General features: G+C 37.3%; 2 protein-coding genes across 4 annotated transcripts; both read right to left on the bottom strand.

Annotated features, from left to right (window-relative positions):
- Positions 1–18: 18 nt before the first annotated feature.
- On the bottom strand, positions 19–8597 carry LOC127645370 (mucolipin-3-like). Of its 3 annotated transcripts, none has more exons than XM_052128968.1 (12): positions 8366–8597; positions 6297–6461; positions 5922–6075; positions 5616–5697; positions 4868–4964; positions 4304–4403; positions 3915–4024; positions 3502–3651; positions 3257–3358; positions 1739–1861; positions 989–1195; positions 19–865 (listed from the first exon to the last, which is right to left on the bottom strand). In XM_052128968.1, the coding sequence occupies exons 1-12, from the start codon at positions 8579–8581 to the stop codon at positions 719–721; spliced, it is 1653 nt and encodes a 550-aa protein (XP_051984928.1). In that variant the 5' UTR covers positions 8582–8597; the 3' UTR covers positions 19–718. The 3 variants fall into 3 exon arrangements, with proteins under 3 accessions (XP_051984928.1, XP_051984927.1, XP_051984929.1); XM_052128967.1 differs by having other exon boundaries at positions 3915–4027; XM_052128969.1 differs by having other exon boundaries at positions 3915–4027; positions 6297–6457; positions 8366–8544.
- Positions 8598–12075: 3478 nt separating this feature from the next.
- Positions 12076–19083, bottom strand: LOC127645584 (B-cell lymphoma/leukemia 10-like). The gene is made up of 3 exons (XM_052129246.1): positions 18865–19083; positions 16354–16642; positions 12076–16048 (listed from the first exon to the last, which is right to left on the bottom strand). Exons 1-3 carry the CDS (start codon positions 19009–19011, stop codon positions 15645–15647), a joined length of 840 nt encoding a protein of 279 aa, XP_051985206.1. The 5' UTR covers positions 19012–19083; the 3' UTR covers positions 12076–15644.
- Between the last annotated feature and the right edge of the window lie 3801 nt (positions 19084–22884).

Here is a 22884-nt window from a genome sequence, read left to right on the forward strand (position 1 = left end):
CATTTTACTATTCCTTATTTTTGGGTTTTGGATTGGGTGATTTATTGTTATAATTGTCTCATCTGTGTACAATACCTACTGGAAAATTTATGGTGCACAAGACATTATAAACTACAAGATGATTATAGCTTAACAGAACATAAAATGACTGATCATGTGACATTCTTGCTGTATGTGCAAAACAAGAAAGGTTTGGTGTATTTGTTGACAGAATGTAGTGCTTTGATTAAGGAATTTTTTTTGTGTGTGTGTGTGCACTTGTTACTCCAAAAAAATAATTTTAAGATATAAACATTTGAATATTGAACATAACAAAATTCCTTGGTGTCAAAACGTGTCACTAACTAAAATTAAATAAATAAACATGTAAAAAAAAAAAAAGAAGATGCATAGGCTTGTTCAACAGAAAGCAGCACAAAGAAAGTCAGTATCAGTAATTACAAACTAACACTACTGTAGAGCTCCATGCAGCCCACATTCATTTCAAACTTGAAATATGAAGCTGCCCTTCATATACACTAATGTTCTCAACAGATGACTCCTTATCAAAGCAGCTTACATTAAAGTGCACATATCATGTTAAATGGCGAGTACTAGGAGAGGTTGTTTCTGTGCTTTAAATACTTTGGAAGGAAAAAAAGTGTTCCTGTTCAAACAAGTTTTGTGCATTTTTGGAGCAGTATATAAATGTGTTGCTCCTACAGGTTTCTCATCAGCTTCAGGCACAATATACAAAAGGAGCACAAAGGCAGCCAGAGGTGGAGGCCTCTTCATCCATCATGTATTTCCCTGAGTCAGGTGGATCCCTGCATTCAGCTATGAAAGCCTGCAGTTCAGAAAATGGAGCTCCATCCTTCTGATAATGCTGCAGTATAAGAAAAACCAGAGGTGAAGCCAAAATTATGAATGACTGTTATGTTGATGTCTACTATGAAACATATGGCTTTTTAGCATAGATGAGGTATATAGAAGATGTTGATGAGCTCACCTTTATTGTCTCATATGTGTCTGTGATTAGGGCGATGAAGAGACTCAAAACCATGTAGGTGAATAGAGGAATGAAGCTGTAGACGTACATCCTGCTGAACACCCACACAAGATAATTCCTGTCGCGGAGCTTAGTGAAGGTGGAGTAGATTTCATCTCCATTGATCATGGAGAACAGGCAGTCGGCCGCCATATTAAATGTCCGAAACTGAGATGAAATAAACATAATATACCATATCATTAACATATTAAATTTGTTCATATAGAAGGGACGCATTTATTGATTTATATCCCCAGCTTAATAAATATCAAGGGCATGTTTGCTTTATTTATAAAAAATTAAAAAAAGCATAAATCTATGTTACAGTGATGCACTTACAATGGAAGTGAATGGGGGCCAATCAGTAAACACTAAAATACTCACTTTTTCAAATGTATAGCCAGAAGAATAAACATAAACAATATGCATGTTAACATGATTTTAGTGTGAAAAAAAAAAAAAAAGAAAATCGCTTACCATAACTGTGTAAAGTTATAGCCAATATTATAATGTTGTTGCCTTGACAACAGACCCTGTAATCTCAGTATTGGATGTATCTTTGCACAGATACAGTCGGTAAGTGATTTTATCACACTAAAATCATGTTATCATGCATATTGTTTATGTCTTGTTGCTATACTTTTGACTTGCCCCATACTAGTGAGGCAGTATACAACAGTTATACCATGCAATATATTAAATGTCTCTCACGTTTTCATGGTGTGGCCCCAACACAATCCATCCGCAAAAGCAGTAACTGAGATAGATCATAACAGCACAGAGGGAGAATCGCATCACGTTGGGTACAGCAGCCCGCAGAGTGAGAATGAGGATCTGAAGACACAAAAAAAAAAAGATAACAAAATATAATTCCAAGTGGCATTGAAAATGTAATCAATGACTGTAAATCAATGCCAAGTTTGAAGGCCAGGGGCCATTTGCAACAAACCCCTAAGTTAAGAAACCTATAGTGACTCTATAATATAATTAAGGGTTTTCTTAAAGGAATATTCTGGGTTCAGTACAAGTAAAGGTCAATCGACAGCATTTGTGGCATAATATTGATTACCACAAAAAAATATTTCGACTCATCCCTCCTTTTCTATAAAAAAACAGTGTTACAGTGAGGATACAGTGAGGCACTACAATGGAAGTGAATGGGGCCAATCCGTAAACGTTAAAATACGGTCAAAAGAATAGCCACAAGACATAAACGATATGTTGAAAGAACTTTTGAATAAAAAAGAAAAAAAATCACATAAATGGCAACATAAATGTCATTCATATGACTCCAGTGGTTAAATCCATGTCTTCTGAATTGATATGACATGTGTGGATGAGAAAGAAAACAGTATGTAAGTCCTATTTTACTATAAATCTCCAGTTTCACTTTTACTTCCACATTCTTTTGTTTTTTTGTCGATTTGCATACTTGGCGAGTGCATATCGCCACCTTCTGTTCGAGGCTGGTCAAAGGAGTAGATTTATAGTAAAAAGGGATTTACTTATTCATCTGTTTCTCACTCACATCTATCATATCACTTCTGAAGACATGGATTAAACCATTGGAGTCCTATGGATTATTTAATCATTTTTTCCCCCTTTTCTCCCCAATTTGGAATGTCTAATTCCCAATGTGCTCTAAGTCCTCATGGTGGCGTAGTGACTCGCCTCAATCTGGGTGGCGGAGGATGAATCTCAGTTGTCTATTCATGCTATTCTTCGCGGCATCCATGCACAACTCACCGCGTGTCCCACAGAGAGCGAGAACCACATTATAGCGATACTTAAGGAGGTTAACCCATGTTACTCTACCCTCCCTAGCAACCGGGCCAATTGGTTGCTTAGGAAGCCTGACCGGAGTCACTCAGCACACACTGGATTATTTTTATGTTTCCTTTTTGTGCTTTTAAGTTCTGGCCACCATTCACTTGCATTGTATGGACCTACAGAGCTTAATTTGTGTTCTACAGAAGAAAGAAAGTCACACACATCTGGGATGGCATGAGGGTGAGTAAATGATGATTGAATTTTCAATTTTGGGTGAAACATCACTTGAACTTGTATTGAACTCGGAACATTCCATTAACTGAAGGGGTTAGTTGCAACTGCACACAGATATTTATAGTCATGTGCCATTCTATATTTCTGACTGGTGAACTCTCTTCAAACACCTTAAGATAAAATGACTACATAAGGCAAATTACATAATTACTGTAAACATCTTACATAATACTTCTGAAAAAAGCTCAGGTAACGCATGACTCCAATCCACACCAGCATTGTTGCAGAGCCCAGCAGAATACTGCACACATCGTAGTTTGTCAGTTCCTAAAAAAAGAGCAAATACTCTGATCTAAACCACTTGTCTGCTTATGTGATGAACAGAAGAGACAGCATGTGACTTGTTTCCTCCACTGGTAAACAGCAGCATTGAAAATCATCCATTTTGTTGTGTCTCTCATGTTGCTCACCTTACTCTGTATGCATATTTTGAGAACTGAACCAATAATAGTCAGTGTGTCGCTGGTGATGATAAGAATATACCAGCCATTGATGAACTCCATTCTCTCTGACCAAGACACTGTTTTACCATGTTGAACAGACACAAATGTAGTATACTCCTGTTGGGAACAGACATGACAATTACATCTATATCATTTCTATTGACACATATATGCTCTGTCAAAAAATGGCCAAACTAATCATCAATTTTGGATCATATGCACATTCCAGACTTGAAGGATGCCCCAAATTTCCCATATACAGAGCATCAAATCAGTGACTTGTGATATTCAGATCTCATTCAATCTCTGTTTATGTAGGCAGCTGCCCCTTTAAGTGGTTGTCAGTGAATGAAAGTGGCTTTCGTACCCTGAAGACTTACAAACTGTAGAAGAATGCCGGTGTAGACTGAGCGTGTGCAGAGGATGAGTGAAAGCAGACAGGCGCAGATGACCACACAGTCAAACAGAACTATGAGCCGGAAGTGAATGTCTGCTGGAACAAACACAGCAAAAGATCCTTTCACATTTTTACACAGTCATTATGACTCTCTTTGCATTGAGTTGCGATCAGTGCGTTGCTACATGTCAGTGACTAAAATTACTTGAAGCGATATTTGTTCACCCTGATTGGAAAACTGACCACCTGTATATATGGGAGGGGAATGCACTGCCCCCTATTGGACGATATATATCGTACACTATCATGTTTTTGTTTTGCTTTTTACAATAAGATATTGCATTAATGATACTATATCATAAACCAACTTACTTGAGCCAGAAACGTTGCAGTCCTTACAAACCTTTATCTGTACATCACTGTTTAGAGATATCTTGATTTGCCCACTGTGTGCCTGGTTGTCAAACATGACCTGGAATTCAAAATAACACATTATGAACTCTCTAAATCAATGAAATCTATGCAAAGGGAATTCCAGATTTGAGTCAGTCATTCTGTGGTTGATGTATACAACAATTAAAGAACTTGTGACCTTGTGAACGAATTACATCAAACCTGGGAGCAAAATGCTTGACAAGAGGGAAAATAAAACCAAAATGAGGGAGAAGAGGGAAATAGCTTTCAAGTGTCAAAACCAACCTATGTTTGTCAATCCTGGAAATATTGTGGTCATGTCCAACAAAATTACATAAAATGTTCTTTTCAAATGAGTCAAATGAGCTAAAGCAGAAGTAGGCGTCTTTAGATGATAAGTAACAGAGAACTTTGGGAGAAATGCAACGTCAGGGTCAGTTCATCTCTAGTTATAAAATCAAATTTGATGGTTAAGATTTCACAAACAAATGTGTGAAATGTAAAACTGTGTGCAGCACTCACATTAATGCTAAAGTCATAGCAGTCAGGCAACTCTTGATGTTGTACTGTTTGAAGGTTGATCGCTTTTACTTTGAAATAAATGTTCACTTTTAACAGTCTAGGAAAAAAAATCAGAGGATATCACATCATCAACTAGATGGGAACGTCAAGACAAAATTTTATGTTGGCTCGACAAAGCCTTGTCTGTGATTTATCAAAGTTTTAAGTTTGATGGTTATACAGACATTACAGTAAAACAAAAAGCAAGTTAGCAAGCTAGCAAGCTAGCTAGCCAGCCAGCCAGCCAGCCAGCCAGTCAGATAGATAGATAGATAGATAGACAGACAGACAGACAGACAGACAGACAGACAGACAGACAGACAGATAGATAGATAGATAGATAGATAGATAGATAGATAGATAGATAGATAGATAGATAGATAGATAGATAGATAGATAGAACTTATGTAAAGGCATTTGTGGGTTTGTTTACATTTGAATTTTTGACAGTTGGAGTTTGAATTAACGAGCATTCCTTTGGCCTATTTGAACATTCCATTAACGTAAATCATCAAACTTGTCAATAATTAAAAAAAATCTAAACCACTTTTTTAGAATTACAGTATGTTGGCTTCGTCAAGACAACATAATAAGGTACATTTAATGATAAAATAATAATACAAATGATAATAAATAAACTTGATAAAATATAATAACTTCATTTAAACGGATGAATCTTGTAGATAAGAGTAGAACATTGTGTACACACTTTTGAAAGTCTAAAGTGAAGTTTGTGTCATTTGCCAAACAATCATTCTTGTAGGGTGGTATGGGGTAAATGGAAATGCATTCTGCAAACAAAGAAACAAACAAAACAAGTGAATTAATAATGTAAAAACAAATTCTATATTGTTAATAAATGTAATATATATTAACTAATCTCATTAGTTAACAGAATTCTAAATTAAACAAAGACTTTGTGATAGTTGAAAATTGTATGCAATATCTTAGCATTTCAGTTACTCCCCACAATATAGATATTGAATTCAATATATTATCATAAAGTAGATTATACCTGTCTCCACATGAGGGTCAATATCAAAGGTCTCATTGGTAGGTGAAATGTTAGCATGTCGATAGAAGTCTTGACAGAGGGACAGAGGGGTGAACATGCCATCAATCTTCTCAAATGCATGATTACCAACAGTAAAATTCTGTAGGTGTACATACTAAAAAACAAATTATAATAATAATATATACATATCAAATGAGATTATGCAAACAACAGATAAATCCAATCTATGAACTACATTATAAATGCTAGCAAGTTACTTTTTATCCCCATGGAAAAATGACATTAAAGGACATTAGAGGAACACAAAATTATTTCTTGACATGAAAATTATATAATTGAACTGTATCATTCAGCCAAACATGTAATCTGCATTACCCTTTTGATTATATGCTGGATGTGGTCATGGACCTCATGTTTGGTGTATACGGCATAATCTGAATCACTGTCCTGGTAATTTTTCAGGAAGAAATGCTTGAAGGCGATGATATTCTCTTCTTTGAAGGTGACCATCATCTCATTGCTCAATCCAAAGGAGACTAACTAGCAACAAATGTAAAATACAAGCATATTATTGTCAAATGTATGAACAGGCATTCCTTATACACTGGCAGCCAAAAGTTTGGAATAATGTCTAGATTTTGCTGTTTCGGAAGGAAATTGGTACTTTAATTCACCAAAGTGGCATTCAACTGATCACAAAGTATAGTCAGGACATTGTGCCATGTGATAAACAGCACCATCACTATTTGAAAAAAGTCATTTTTGATCGAATCTAGACAGGCCCCATTTCCAGCAGCCATCATTCTAACACCTTATCCTTGAGTAATCATGTTAAATTGTTCATTTGATTCTAGAAAATCACTTTCCATTATATCAAACAGAGTTGAAAGATATTTGGTTTGTTAAATGGAGCTTAACATTGTCTTTGTGTTTGTTTTTGAGTTGCAACACTATGCAATGGACTGGCATGTCTTAAGGTCAATATTAGGTCAAAAATGGCAAAAAAGAAACAGTTTTCTCTAGAAACTCGTCAGCCAATCATTGTTTTGAGGAATGAAGGCTATACAATGGCAGATGTACAACTAAACAAGAGGATAAATACATCAGAGTCTCTAGTTTGAGAAATAGACACCTCACATGTCCTCCGCTGACAACTTCATTGAATTCTACCCGCTCAACCCCAGTTTCATCTACAACAGTAAAGAGAAGACTCAGGGGTGTCTTTTTCTTTATTGCAAAGAAAAAGACACTTTTGAAACAGAAAAACAAAAAGAAAAGTTTAGAGTAGGAAAGAAACACAGATATTGGACAACAGATCATTGGAAAAGAGTGTTATGGATCTTAACCTCATTGAGCTTTTGTGGGATCAGCTAGACTGTAAAGTATGAGAGAAGTGCCCGAGAAGACAGCCACATTTATGGCAAGTGCAACAGGAAGTGTGGGGTGAAATGTCACCCGAGTATCTGGACAAACTGACAGCTAGAATGTCAAGGATCTGCAAAGCTGTCATTGCTGCACACTGGAGGATTTTTTGATGAGAACTCTTTGATGTAGTTTAAGAAGTTATGAATTTTATTTCAAATTATAATAGTAATTTTTCACATTATTAATGTCCTGACTATACATTGTGATCAGTTGAATGCCATTTTGGTGAATAAAAGTACCAATTTCTTTCCATAAGAGCAAAATCTGTACATTATTCCAAACTTTTGGCTGCCAGTGTATAGGAGATCTAAACAGATAAACTGAGATTTAACATTTTTGGCACGTATTAAATTCCTGAATAAATCAGAAAATAGTCAACCAATCAATCAATCAATCAATGTGGAAACCTGGTAACTGAGCCTGAATGCATTCATTCAAGTGAAGAAGAAAATAAATTACATTATCTTTGTTTTTAGGGTTGACATGCACCATAAAAATTATGTTTACAGTCACATTTCCAGTTTTGCTTATTTATTGTATTATTTCTTGCAATTGCATTAAACTTAAAAATACTTTTCAATAGATGCTAAACCTAACCATGGTTTCTGATTTTGATTAAAACTTGGAGGTATGTGAAAATTAATTGTGTTAGAAATGGCACACAAGAAACTATTTCTTTTTAAAGAATAAGAAAATACACTTTTAAAAAACATTCTTAGGTTGTAGTAAAGAACCTCTTTTATCAAAAGCCATTTTCACTGTATTTTTACAGAGTTGGCAATAGAGATTATAAAGTTCCTGATTTAACGTGTGTTTGTTTGGTTCTTATCTGCACCAGTACATAGAAGAATTAGTTCTATGAGAATAAGAACTAGAGAATAACAAGAGAGTTTCATAGTGGAGATTACAAATGTTCTCTAGTCTGGAATCAAGCTGAAAACCCATATTTGGCTCTAATTTAAATCTTAATTTTTTAATAATGTTTAGAAAGCACTACTGGAGTATTTTGTTTCTCATACCTGAATGGTAATGATAGCAATCTTGAGAATTTGCAGCATCAGTTTCCATGGCTTACGACCCCTCGCTCTGTACTTCTGACATGGACTCATGAAGAAATATTTAAGCTTCCTCCTGAAGTTCTCCACAATTGTAGGGTCCACATCTGATTTAGAGGTCATGCGGCTTGCAAACAGGTTATCTGAACCATTAGTCAAAAGAGGCTCTTTCTCAGACATCTGTGCAACTCACTGTCAAGCCCGAACATCAGACTGACTCGGCACTTAACACAGACAGGGCTTTCTATGATTGAGGAACTGAAGCTGTTGTCTTGCAATTGTTGAAACTGGTAAAACCAGAGCTCTGTGCTGAGTTATCTAACAGTGGCGGCAAAGATTATATCAGATACATCTATTGTATTTTATACATCGCCCTATGTCCTTAATAAGATGGTGTGCAGACTGAAGTTCAACCATTCCATGTTTTATCTGGGCAGGTTGTGCCACATTCATTGCATTCATCATCTGTCACTCTTACTATATGTCATTATGATTGAGAATGTAAAATATGAAAAGTCAAGAAAATGCTGCCTTAATTTACTTGATGTCTCAGCCCTACGGTTATGTAGAAAATAAAAGAATGACTGGTCAAATCAGCGAGCATCTGCGCAACATACAGTATTTGTCTTAACATTAAAAGTGCTGTAATTTTAGTTGTAATACTCTTAACGTTTAATTTCATCACCTTTATCCTTTCTGTTATTACTTCAATAAGAGGGTGAAGTCTACAGGATAAACCATTAAATTTGACAATGAAATAATGAAATGACTGCTGTAATGGCCAAACCCAATGCCCAAACTAGGGCTGAAGTGCCCCTCTGGGTTAAAGAAATACATTAATTCATTCATCAAATGCCTTTAAAGCGACTTACACATCTGAAATATGTTACATGTGATTGTTTTGTGTTTTAGTATGTAGGGCCGATCGAGTACAGTTGTCACACTGTGAAAATTTCCTTTCTCATGCAAGTCATTATCAGTGACACATTCACATTAGCATCCTCTCTCTGCATGGGAAATTTAAAGGAAGTAGTCCACACTGATGCTAAATTATTAGAGAACATACTTTTTGGGAGGTAAGTTTGACATTTTTTCCTCCTCTTTTATTGTGAATAAATCATTATTCCTGACTAACCTACTTTCCTGGTTAGAGTTATCAATTTGTCTCCTTAAAATTAACATATTTTGCAACATGCTAGGATGCAATGTCAGTGAGAAAATCAGGCAAACATCCAAGGTGGTCTGTGGGGGACAGTTATAACAAATGTGCTTCTTGTCTTTACATACTAGTTATGGAAAATAGGAACTATAGTTATACAGTATCTCACAAAAGTGAGTACACCCCTCACATTTTTGTAAATATTTGATTATATCTATAATTGGGCCCAATTAGCCATTTTCCCTCCCCGGTGTCATGTGACTCATTAGTGTTACAAGGTCTCAGGTGTGAATGGACCCAATTTGGACATTTTCACTTAGGGGTGTACTCACTTTTGTTGCCAGCGGTTTTGACATTCATGGCTGTGTGTTGAGTTATTTTGAGGGGACAGCAAATTTACACTGTTATACAAGCTGTACATTCACTACTTTACATTGTAGCAAAGTGTCATTTCTTCAGTGTTGTCACATCAAAAGATATAATCAAATATTTACAAAAATGTGAGGGGTGTACTCACTTTTGTGAGATACTGTATATATATGTATATATATATATATATATATATATATATATATATATATATATATATATATATATATATATATATATATATGTTTGTTGATACATATGTATTTTGTTGATAGACAAATGCCTTGTTTATCCTTGTGTATTTGGGCAATAAAGAAAAAAGTGTTACAACAGTACTCGGTCTACCATATTGTTGTTTCATAAATATTCCCTATAATTTCCAATTTCATATGTAGACCTTGTATGCAATCAAAATACCTCTGGTTAAATACTGCATATAGTAATAATTTTCTATATTTAATTTGCTTCCTTTGTTTTACTCTGACATCATTAAAGCAGCATAATGTAAATGTGGAATTTTTGTGCATGAGCTCTGCATGTGTACCAGGGTTTAACTATTTTTGTTCAGTCTTGGTCAGTTGTTGTTCCTTGTTACCCTACATGGATGTTGGACATTTGTTTTGGTTCTCAAGTTTTGGTTTTGTTCCTGTGTTTTCCCAGTGTTGTATTGGACTAATCTACTGATTTAAAAAAAAAAAAGCTTGATCTCGTCTTAGATGGGAATTAGAACAGTGGATCTGTTCTTTGATCTGATGAGTCCATATTTCAAATAATAAAAAAAAACAGCCGTTGTGTTATCTGGGCCAAAGAGGAAAAAGACCATCCAAGCTGTTATTAGTGTCAGGTCCAAAAGCCAGTGTCTGTATGGGCGAGGGGTGTGTCCGTGCCATTGGCATGGGTAACTAGCACATCTGTGAGAACACCAATAATGCAGACAGATATGTACAAATTTGGAGCTGTATATACTGCTATCAGCACCGTCTTTTCCTGGGATGTCCCGGAATATCCCTGACAACTTCAAACCACATACTGGCCGAATAAGCAGTCCTGACCATCTCCAATTAAGAATGTGTGGTGCATTATGAAGCACACAATATGGCAACGAAGACCCCATTCAATTGTGCAGCTGAAGACCTGCATAATGGATGAATGGGGGAAAATTCCACTGCCTTATTCCATTCCAGTGCCTAAATGCTTAATAAGTGTTATTAGAAGAAATGTTGATGTTACACAGTGGTAAACGATTTTTTGGAGTGTGCTGCAATCATCTGATTTGAAAGGACTGTACATTTTCAAAAGATAATGAAATTCACAAGGTAAAACATCATATATTGTGTAGTTGTAGAGTTTTCAATAAAGCAAAGAGTGAATATTATTTACAAATCACTCTTTATTTTTTATTAGCATTTATCATACTTTCCAGACTTTTTCGGAATTGGAGTTGTAAAATAATTCTTCATCGTTAGTTCATGTTAAATAATGCTGTTCGCTAATGTTAACAAATGGAAACTTTTTGTAATGTGTTACCAATTTAACAAATAAAAATCGTACTTTTTCTGGTAAAGTTTGGTCCAATCCAGTACTTCACCTAAAATGAGTTTGACACCCCTGAGTTATTTATTATACTTGATGAATGAAGTTTGTGAAGAAGTGACACACCACATTTAGGTATGAAGTATGTCCTGGAATGTATTCATACTGAATACCTAAAGAGCGTACTTTATTAACTGTGGAGAAGTGGGGTCTTCATGAATGCAGTACATATTCGGCAGCACGCAACTTCTTTGTTTCGTGGATAATTGACTAGAGTTACTTATAATTTCCCTTTATACCATATGCTATAAAATGATTAAAAAAATTACATTCTTTGATAATACTTTAATCACAAATCTGATTTCAGTGTACTTAAGTTAAATGTTTAAATACTCTTTTTAAGAAGACCACATTTTGATGGACACTCACGTAGTTTGGGGTAACAGGCTTCCTGAAAAATTTTGATTTAATGCAACTTTTACTTGTAAAAACACATGCACTAGGACATCCTAGTCCACTTTACTTTATCATTATGCTTACTTGCTTGTTTTATTCAACCAATAAGAATTTGCAGTATGACAGTCCATAGAAACAGAGCTGATTTTATGCCTTTATTGTAGGATAACTAAACAAATTTAACAACCACTTTTAGGAACAGTGTAAAAATAAATGTCATTTTTTTTTTCATTCAATCTGTCAGTTATGGTCCTATGCAGATGATGGATATGGACCTTTTGAAAGGATATTTAAATATTTCAAGTTCACATGGCTAGCAGTATGAAGCATGATATTTCCATAAGACCCTTGATGGATCTCTACTTGCCTTTACGTGAAGCATGTAAAACATTACCATAAATAAAATAATTTACTCCCTTGTAAACGATGCTCCTTATGCATTTCCTTTTATGCCTTTTTTTATTTTATTTGCACAATGACACTTTGAATGTTCTCACATTGACCACAGTCAGACTTTCAGATTGACAACCATATTTACTGACAGGAGTGAGTCAAGAAATGTTCCGTTCATACAAGAGATAACAGTAGCGGCATGAATTTTGTCTGCATGAGCGAATATCTGAAGTCAAGCCCGCATTCTATTCTCACAATAGCTTGAATGACACGTGTAACCAGAGTGACAGTGACTGAAAGATGGTGACTTCCATAACAAAGGGAAATTTAAGAGTGTCAGTTTGATTACAGAATGCAGTGGTTACTCTCATAACTACCAAACTGTGTGTAAACATAACCACATTCAAGATTATAAAACAAGAAACACAAGCACATTCTGTTTTGGTGTGAACGTGGCCAGTGATACCCTCTTTCAACAGCAGAATAAAGAGAACAGTTTCGTCCATTTCGCACTGAAGTCCCAATTTTTTTTTTTTTAGATAAAAATACAAATATTTAGATATAAAAGATATTTAAAAATTTGAACATTAAAAAAACATAAAAGTCAGACAAAATGTAAGATATAAATGAAACCAATGCTGACATGAGTCGTTCACACGGTATAATTTTGGCCACAATTTTGTCAGCATTTTCGGCAAAACCGATTGGCCGGAAAGCAATTTACTTCATAACAGTACAGCAGCAACAGCGTTCTGAATGGAGCAGGGTTTTTAAAAGTTGAACTATTTGGCCAGGATTTTGCCATATGAGACTTATTTTGGGGATTGTAAACTATTCTTCTTGTGATAGGGCAGAATTGTCAGTCTTTAATTACTTAGTGCAACACGTTCACCGTCTTTTGACATGTTTGTAATTTTTACTTTTGGCATTCAGGCAATAATGCGCTAACACACGGCCATAATATGGGCAGATTACACTGTTATTGTAGTTTATGATGACACTGACACTACTGCAAAGATGGGTGTTAATGGGGAGAATACAGACAAAAGAATAATGACATGAACACTTTACATTGGGCAGACGTGTGACTGGCTTCTAGCTGCAGATGGCACATGAGTGAATGAGTATTTAAGAGTATTTGAGTTTTTCTTTGAGTATTTGAGAAAAAAAAAATCACATGACATGTTCATGGAAAATTTCTCTACATGAACAGATGTAGGTAAATTTGCACCAGTTTGCTAATAACTGTACATGCTGGTGTGTTCATGTTGACATATCAACTGAATGAAAGGGAATTAGCTGTCGGCATCAAAGTAGGTGGAACTCCGGGTCACATCTAATGGAGTGGTGGTGGCGTAGTGGGCTAAAGCACATAGCCGGTAATCAGAAGGTCACTGTTTCAATCCCCACAGTCACCACCATTGTGTCCTTGAGCAAGACACTTAACTCCAGGTTGCTCCGGGGGGATTGTCCCTGTAATAAGAGCACTGTAAGTCGCTTTGGATAAAAGCGTCTGCCAAATGCATAAATGTAAATGTGGACCAATGGCAGTAAGAAGGTGTTTAGCAGCTGGTAAGAAGTTTTCCTGAAAGTTCGCTCTGGTGAGCTGTGCTGAACCACCTAAAAATGTTATAAATAAAGAAAAAATTAAAAAAAAAAACTACTTTTTGGCCAGATTTTGTTCTAAATTACGTCTCACCCGTTCATTCTTCGATTTCGTAGGAAGTGTGCAGGGGCCTTAAACGCTATCGATTGGGACAAAGGTTTTGGCTACAATGTGTATCATGCAGTCTGACACAATGTCGCAGAGTGTGCCAAAGATCTCACTGGGATCATATCTTACAGTCTGACAAGCAACAATCGTTAAGGACCATAAAAATAGTACAGTGTGCACCCAACTTCAAAGGAATAATACTTTTGTGCAACTCTAACATACCTCAGATCATCCTGGATTGGTTCTACGATTAACCAGTCGTTAAATAATAAGGATGAGCACACGTACCACGTTACTTACAAATTATCAATCTAGGGGGCCTGGGGAGCTCAGTGAGTATTAACGCTGACTACCACCCCTGGAGTCGCGAGTTCGAATCCAGGGCATGCTGAGTGACTCTAGCCAGGTCTCCTAAGCAACCATATTGGCCTGGTTACTAGGGAGGGGAGGGTAGAGTCACATGGGGTAAGGCATGTCCTTGTGGTTGCTATAATGTGGTAGTGAGTTGTGCATGGATGCCGCGGAGAATAGCATGCTCAACAAGCCACGTAATAAAATGCGCGGATTGATGGTCTCAGACGCAGAGGCAACTGAGATTTGTCCACCACCACGAGGGCCTAGAACGCATTGGGAATTGGGCATTCCAAATTGGGGAGAAAAAACATTAAAAGTATTCTTTTTTTTTTTTAGGTTCAAACATTTCACACCAATCGAAATCCAGTAACAACTGTATGCAAGTGCCAAAAAGGCACGTAACATTTGTAACATTTAATTTTTTAATGTTGGGATCATTTATGTTATCAATTTGGGGGCTTCCATTTGGCCAGGCAGCAATTTACATTATAACACAACATGATGACTTTCAGTCCAGGGCAGCAACAGCTTTCTGAAATGAACAGGGCCTGAAGATGTGTTTTGAAAAGTTTGTTTACAAGAACTATTGTAAACTTAAAAATGCCATAACCACGGTGCAAGGCACTTAGAACCACGTAGCAATACGTGGCCAAAAATGTAATATGTTTGTCTGACAAAAATGTAAAAAGAGTGCTCAACTGGGACAACTGAGTGTGGAATTTACAAAGAATGAATTGCACCTGGTAAAAAGCGTTGCAAGCGTGTGCATCAGACACACTCTGCCAGGACTGAAGAACACCATTGCACTATGGTGATCCAGACACCTGAATCATCTCTTTAACATGCTGGAAGTGCGCTTGACTACACAGCGCATCTGGACATATGCCAGGTTTTAACGCTCTTCTTCATTGTTTGATAAATTACTGCTGCCATGTTCAAATTATAATGTACACAAACATTTGGTTAAAATTTAATTCATCTTATCACTCAAATAGCACAGAGTGGTGCAACTGCTTCGTGATTTCACCCCAGAGTTTTCAGTAAATTTCTCTGTTCTGTACTCGAGCAAACAAAATGACAAAAATACCCATTTCTATTAAGTAGTTAATTAACAACCAGCTGTTACCATTTTACATGTAATTTCAAGGATCTTGAAGGAACCCTACTCCCCAAGTCTGACAGTCTATTAACATTGTCACAAACTCCATGACATCGTTTTAACTTGTGACATTTAAATATATAAACAGACTGTTAGTGGTATAAAGCTATGGTATTTGTGGAAACAAAGAACGTGAGCGCAGTGGCTGGAAATTGGCATCTCCGCTGCTTCCTGTGCTCCCGCAAACACCGGCATCGTTGTCCTGGACCTCCTCCTCCAGCTCCTCGGGAAGTGCTGGAGCTCCAGGGTCACCAGGTTTGGGCAAGCTTGATGATGTTGTGGTTGGCACATTCATGCTGCCAGTACCTCCACAGGGTGACAGAGCTTCATTCACTTTGCCTGATCCGTAGCGCATGTTAAAGGATTCTGTAGCGACAGAGGTGGACGGACTTCCTTCCCCATCAGGGTGATAACACATAGTGGAATACTTGTCATAGTTGTACTCCATCCTGGAGAGATCATTGGTGGCTCCCTTTGTGCAGGAGTATCCTGAGCTGGCTGAGGACCCTGCTACAATACATAAAAATACCATATAACTTTTCAGGAGCCCTTACGTGATGAGCGGGATAACAAGAAACACTGATGTAAGGGAAGTCAATAAACCAATGTCAAATAACATGATTTGAATCTCATGAAAAACATCCCAAATTGCACCCTAAAATCATAAATTACACTTTATTTTTATGGATTTGTAGAACAATGTTTCGTGAGTTTTACCCAACCAGGCAACTTCTGTTTCTGGACAAAAGTCTCAAGGCTCTGAGATCTTTCGGATACGTTTCTGTTAGTGTTAAACAATATATGTTCTTCTTTACCTTTTAGAGCCTCCACTCGTTCGTTTTTCACACGCTGCACTTCATCTGTGATCTTTGCTATGATGAAGTTAAGTGTTCTGCCCCATTTAATGGACTCAATGAGCATGTCTAAACCCCGGGGGTTTTCTGCAAGGATGTCAAGCAGCTTGCTGGTGCGTCTCCCTCTTGTGGTCCTGCAGCTGATCTCCTCTGTATCTTCTCTGGTCAGGATTTTCTTAGAACGCAAGTAATCGAAGTGTCGCTCAGCAATTATCTTATCAACAAGGTATGGCCGCAACCTCTCTATGGCCTACAATGGTGAAGAAAAACAGAGGTGAAATACCTGCAGACAACTTAAAACAGTATATGCATTTATCTACATCTAAGATTTCATAAAGTAATAATATTTCAACGACACTAGCGGCATGAAACGTAATGACAAAAATAAGTCACATTTTGACATTTTCTGAAGAAATTGTGAGTGGTGCTAGAGTGTTGTCAGGTAATGCTAAGGTTGGATTTTTCAATGGCAGATGCTAGAGAGAGCAGGATGGTCGATATACAGAAAATGAGATATAGCTACTTTTTTAACCTTAGTGGTTACCAAAGCGCTTTACACTGTGTCCCATTCACCCATTCACACACACACTCATACACCAATGGTGGCAAATCTGCCATGCTGCCTAGCCTGCCATTGGGAGCAACTTGGGGTTCAGTGTCTTGCCCAAGGACACTTCGGCATGTGGAGTCACGTGGGCCGGGAATCGAACCACCAACCCTGCGATTAGCGGCCGACCCGCTCTACCACCTGAGCCACAGCCGCCCCCATGATGTACATGATAATACAATTTGAAAAAAAGTGAAAATCAGATGTAAACAAAAATTTTTAAGTGAAACAAACCCTTATTTTATGCAGCAATTACTAACATTTGCGTAAACTCAAAAAGAAAAAGTGAAATAAGAAAGTGTTGACTATATTCACAGACAAATCTACTGGTAGATTTTGGAACTGACACAAGGCAAAGTTAACACTCTTGTTAATGGGCCAAGCAAACACCATAATCAGCCATTGCTCATAATCACAAAATGAACACATGTCATCCGATTAATCACCCTGGCCGATATTTCGGTCTATCATTATTAAGGTGTTCAAGAAAGATGTCTCTAAGATACAGTATCTGGGTTCTAAATTTGGCATGGGTCCCTCCTTCAGTGTATTTCTACTACACTTTTTTTCTACCTTTGTCTGCCAGGTCATAAGTCTGAGTCGTAAATCATAAGTTTGATCGCTTAGAAAAGTAATAGACATATCCTCAAAAAACCTGATAATATAAGGTATCATTCATGTCCATAGCACAAACCGTGCAGGATGAGTTACTTTAAACTTGAGGCTTGATGGAGGCCTGGGTAGCTCAGCAAGTAAAGATGCTGACTACCACACCTGGAGTCAAGTGTTTGAATCCAGGGTGTGCTGAGAGTCTCCAGCCAGGTCTCCTAAGCAACCAAATTGGCCCAGTGGTTAGGTCACATTGGGTAACCTCCTTGTGGTTGCTCTCAGTGGGGCGCGTGGTGAGTTGTGCGTGGATGCCACAGAGAATGGCGTGGGTCTCTCTACATGCACTAGGTCTCCGCGGTACTGCACTCAACAAGCCACGTGATAAGATGCACAGATTGTAGGTCTCAGATGCAGAGGCAACTGTCCTCCGCTACCTGCATTGAGGCGAGTCACTACGTGACCAGGAGGACCTAGAGCGGATTGGGGATTCCAAATTGGGGCGAAAGGGGGATGGGAAAATAAAAAACTTGAGGGTTGAAGGTTTTGTTCAGATCCCTAACCCTAAGCACCCATATGAAATTAAACATGGTTTTACTATAGCAATGTTTTAGAAGTCATGACTAGTTTTTTTAAGCCATGGTTTGTTTGGTGAAAAACCATAGTTTTGATACAATTAACCATTGTTTGACTACAGTAATACTGTAGTATCCATATGGTAACCATGATTTTACTGTATTTTGTAATGTACTGTAAAATCAGTAATACAATACTGTTTTATTTGGCTGTAGTAGGTTTTGAGGTATGTGGTTTTTCTACAGATACCACGGTTAATCTTTGGTTACGGTAGTAAAATCATGGTTAATTGTCATTGGGCATGAGCAATAATAATAATGTTGCGTTTCAAGCCATGTCTCCACAAACACTTTCATCATTAGCCAAAGTTTGTACCAACAGTTAAGTACCATCCCAAAGTCACCATTGGCAGAGAGCCACCTTCATGTTTTTTGATTGGTTGACAGCCGCGGGCAGCGGACAGATTCTTCTTTTTGATGTATCAACCGCAGGTTTAAATGTGCCCTTTAAACATCATTTTTAGCATAATGAGTGCATTCTTTACAGCAGTCTTTTACACACATCCGTGTACTGAGCTCACGTACACTCCCTAATAAAAAACAATCACTGTCTCAATCGGTTTATCTGCCAAATTCGACATGTTTGCAGCTGCTTTAGCGCGCGTTAATACACTTGATACTCACTTCCTTCTTTATTTCAGCCATTTCGTCCTCAGTTAGGTGAGCACTATCCATCCTCGGATTTGAGGTTACTTTCGAAAATTTAAGTATGAATTTCGCCACAAAGTGGGGGAAACTATAACAATAAAAAGACCAGTTTTGAATAAACATGCGATGGCCAAGTGTTCAGTTGTGATCGAATCTATGTAATAGTGCTCTTCTTGAAGTAAAGGGGAACTACCGGGATCTCCAGCTTCCTTATTGAATACATAAGCGCCGTTACGTCATAACCCAATATACTCACTGCTGTCAGTTACAGCGCACTATATTAAAGTTTGTCATCTATGTGCTGGCAGAAGTGACAGTGTGGGTACTCCTGCTGTGACGTTTGTGCATTAAGTGGTGGTGGACAGACTGAGGTGCCAGATTGAGATGTTGGCATCATGTGGTACCAGTGGTAAAGTCCTGTGTGTCCTGTCAGAGCAGAAATACAGTTCAACATCATCCTGAAAAGCTTCTTCTTGTGAGCTTGCTGGACGTCCTGCATCTTCAGCAGAAACGTTCTAATTCTAGCACTGGCACTGGAGGTTCTGCAGCCACTGAATGAATCCACATCAGCCTCATGCCCATATGTGTCTATACACAAATACAAAACACACTTTCATTACGTTTAAAATAGGGCTGTAAATCGATTAAAATTTGTAATCAAATTAATTACATGGTGTCCCTATTAATTAATCGCAATTAATCGCATATATAAATATTTGCTGAGAAAGCCCCTCATATAACAATAATTCAATATATAATGATGAAATAATATACATAGTTATCTTTAAATATTTAAAAATTATATATATATATATATATATGTAAGTTGCTTTGGATAAAAGCGTCTGCCAAATGCATAAAAAATAAATATATGAGGGCTTGTTTAAAGATCCGTTAATTTACACCTGCGTCAGACAAGCTTGTGTAGCGTCTCGGGTGTGTTGCATCATAAACATAAAATGTTTAGGTCACTGTGTCAAGTTAAATATAGTTAAATACTCAATCTTTAAACACATCTTGAGATCTCTTAGTTCACATTTGTGCTCCTTCGAGTGTTTTGAGCGCAAGAACGTAACTCATATCTGTGTTGTGGGTTGTTTTCTTCACATGAGCGTTGCCAATACAGCTGAAGTTTCACTTACTGCCTTCTGGAGTAAGCAGGTGGTACTACAAGCTTGCATTTCTCAGGAATCTTCCTTATTACAATCCGGGGGCATTGCGATTAATTTCGTAATTTTTTTAATGCATAATCACACTGAATTAACGCGTTAAATCAACAGCCCTAGTTTAAAACCATTCAGTATCCCACAAGAAATACAGACAGAAAATAATCACTGTGTGTTCACAGTAAAACTTTAAAATCAATGTACCGTCACTATCAGACAGGTGCGTAGATTCTGTGGGGGATGGGGGGAGGTAACCCTCAATAATCAAAACAATCAAGTACAACCCACCCCCAATATTTATTCCATGATCAATGGAAACATGTAGATGCTTCACACTGCAAATCTACACCCTTGCTCTGATGTTTCCTCAGAGCAGTTTGACATGTCCGTGTCATCGGAGCCCAAAACATCTCCCTCTGAAGACAAACATGACGGAGAGTCTTTTAAACTTCATCCTCAAGTTCCCGCTGGATGGAGTCCTTGGCCAAAATGGAGATGAGACACTTATTCTCATTTGAAGTCCCACCACTGCCATCCAGTTCGATTCTTCACCCATTGCAATGCCTATACTGTACTATGCAAAAGTTTTAGGCACTGATGTAAAATGTTGCATAGTGAGGATGTCTTCAAAAATAATGACATAAATAGTTTTAATTTATCAATTAATGTCATACAAAGTCCGGTTAACATAAAAACTCTAAATCAATATTTGGTGTGACCACCTTTGCCTTCAAAACAGCACCAATTCTCCTAGGTACACCTGGACACAGTTTTTCTTGGATGTTCCAAGCTTGTTGAAGAATTGGCCACAGTTCTTCTATCTATTTCGGCTGTCTCAATTGCTTCTGTCTCTTTATGTAATCTCAGACTGACACGATAATCGGTGGGGGGCTCTGTGGTGGTCATGACATCTGTTGCAGGGTTCCCTGTTCTTCTATTCTAATCTTTTCTATTTGCAAAAGTAATGTTTGGGAGTCTAAGAGATCTCGGCAGTTTTGCGAGCACTGTAACAACATCTTTTCTCACACACAGTTTTATAGACACAAATAAGTATTTGACCACAATAGAACTCAAAATGACACATCTGTACCTGAAAATCACACAGACAACATTGTGAGCAGGATGATGTTGCTTTTGGTAAATCCTTGTTTATTTTACTGTCTACTGAAAAGTGAATCCCCAAATTAAAGGTATATGCCGGATTTAATACAAATTAAGCTCAATCGACAGCATTTATGGCATAATGTTGAATATAACAAAAATAATTTTGAGGTTACAGTGCAGCACTTACAATGCAAGTCCATGGGGCCAGTCTGTAAACATTAAAATACTCACTGTTTCAAAAGTTTAGCCACAAGACATAAACAAAATACGTGTTAACATGATTTTAGTGTGATACAATCGCTTACTAACATTTACTGTGAAAAGTTATAGGCCTGTCTAATGTTACAAGATTGTTGCCATTATGATACAATGACGTAAACCATGAAACGACCATAAAAATGACGATTTAAAAATTTTAAAGCTCAAATAATCCCCAAGGTTTAACAGAAGAATTAATGTAAATGCTTTTATAAAATTATAAGCTAAACATTTTTGCCTTTAAACCAAGGGCGTAACCAGGAAATGACTTTTGGGTGGGCCTCAATATAAATGGATGGGCCAAATTTTCGCCCCAAATTTATTTATCCTTAGCAACATAAAGGCTGCGCATTGAAACTTTGACACTTTCAGAAAGCAGAATTTATGCTTTTTTAAAAACTATTTTATATTTTATATTTTTATCCATACAGCTTCAACAGAGTCTGGAGGCTGATCCACACTATGCTGGCACTCATCTTCATGGGTTGGCGGTCAACAAGAATGAGCCAGATTCACAGTTGTGAAAAGAGTGTTGTCTTATTTTCTGACTGTTGTGAATTACATCGCATTTATTCTTAATAAAAATAAAGAACCAATTACTGACTTTTAATAGGGTGCCGTCAACATGATGGTGCACATACCTTTGAGGGTACATATGCTCACAATGTAAACAGGGATTCTGTTACAATTTCTTAAGGAAACAGGAATGTTTTATCTCTCAGGGGAGTTGTCTTATGTTGCTGAGATAAAACACAGCATATAAAACCATTTTTGAAAGGCCGAACTGCATTTCATGCCTGTAAAGACTGACTATAGCACAAGTCAATAGCATTTGAGTGCATGCTGTGAAGGAGCATACCATTGGTTCGACCCGCTGAACGAATACACCCCGTCACCGAACTAGACATTATTTGAGCCTGAATGAGATGAGAGGTGGTTTGTGAATGAACTGAATATAATAAACTCCAATAAAAAATCTGCTGATTGACTGAATGAGATGGAGGCACGTCATTCGTTCAGTTCAACATATGAGTCAATCACGTTCAACAAGGAGAGACAAGGGTGAAAAGAACTTAAGACAAGTTTATAGGTATACACAGAACAATGTATGTAAAAATTATTGAAGATTTACAGTAAAAATTACTTGAATTACGGATGGAAATGTTGTGCTTTGATGCACAGTGTACAATGTTTAGGCTTTTCTTGAACTTTTTCTTTGTCTTGTAAGGTGATGGGGGCATGACCGAGCAATGTCTGTGGAGAGCGAGGCTGAGAGAGTGGTGGAATGAGGGTGGTGGACCAGAGGTGAACTTAAAAGCCACTGATCGAGTCACCCCAGTTATTTGCAGAGACCACCTCTCACGTCACAATTCACTGAGGTTGCCAGATTGCAAGGAGTATTCTCTGACGTGTTCTTGTTGCTTCCAGGTCATATGAATCTCATAGAGCACCATATCGAAACAACCCC

This window comes from Xyrauchen texanus, chromosome 6, assembly GCF_025860055.1.
Source record: "Xyrauchen texanus isolate HMW12.3.18 chromosome 6, RBS_HiC_50CHRs, whole genome shotgun sequence".
Lineage (NCBI taxonomy): Eukaryota > Metazoa > Chordata > Actinopteri > Cypriniformes > Catostomidae > Xyrauchen > Xyrauchen texanus.

Excerpts from the sequence above, each read along its gene's own strand:
- LOC127645370 (XM_052128967.1), bottom strand. The coding sequence starts at position 8,581 with ATGTCTGAGAAAGAGCCTCTTTTGACTAATGGTTCAGATAACCTGTTT. Across the intron at positions 4,404-4,867 it reads GCTATGACTTTAGCATTAAT|GTCATGTTTGACAACCAGGC; the intron begins GTGAGTGCTGCA and ends TTTGAATTCCAG. Across the intron at positions 3,359-3,501 it reads AAATATGCATACAGAGTAAG|GAACTGACAAACTACGATGT; the intron begins GTGAGCAACATG and ends CTCTTTTTTTAG.
- LOC127645584 (XM_052129246.1), bottom strand. The coding sequence starts at position 19,011 with ATGTTTATTCAAAACTGGTCTTTTTATTGTTATAGTTTCCCCCACTTT. Across the intron at positions 16,643-18,864 it reads TGGCTGAAATAAAGAAGGAA|GCCATAGAGAGGTTGCGGCC; the intron begins GTGAGTATCAAG and ends TCACCATTGTAG. Across the intron at positions 16,049-16,353 it reads ACGAGTGGAGGCTCTAAAAG|CAGGGTCCTCAGCCAGCTCA; the intron begins GTAAAGAAGAAC and ends TATGTATTGTAG.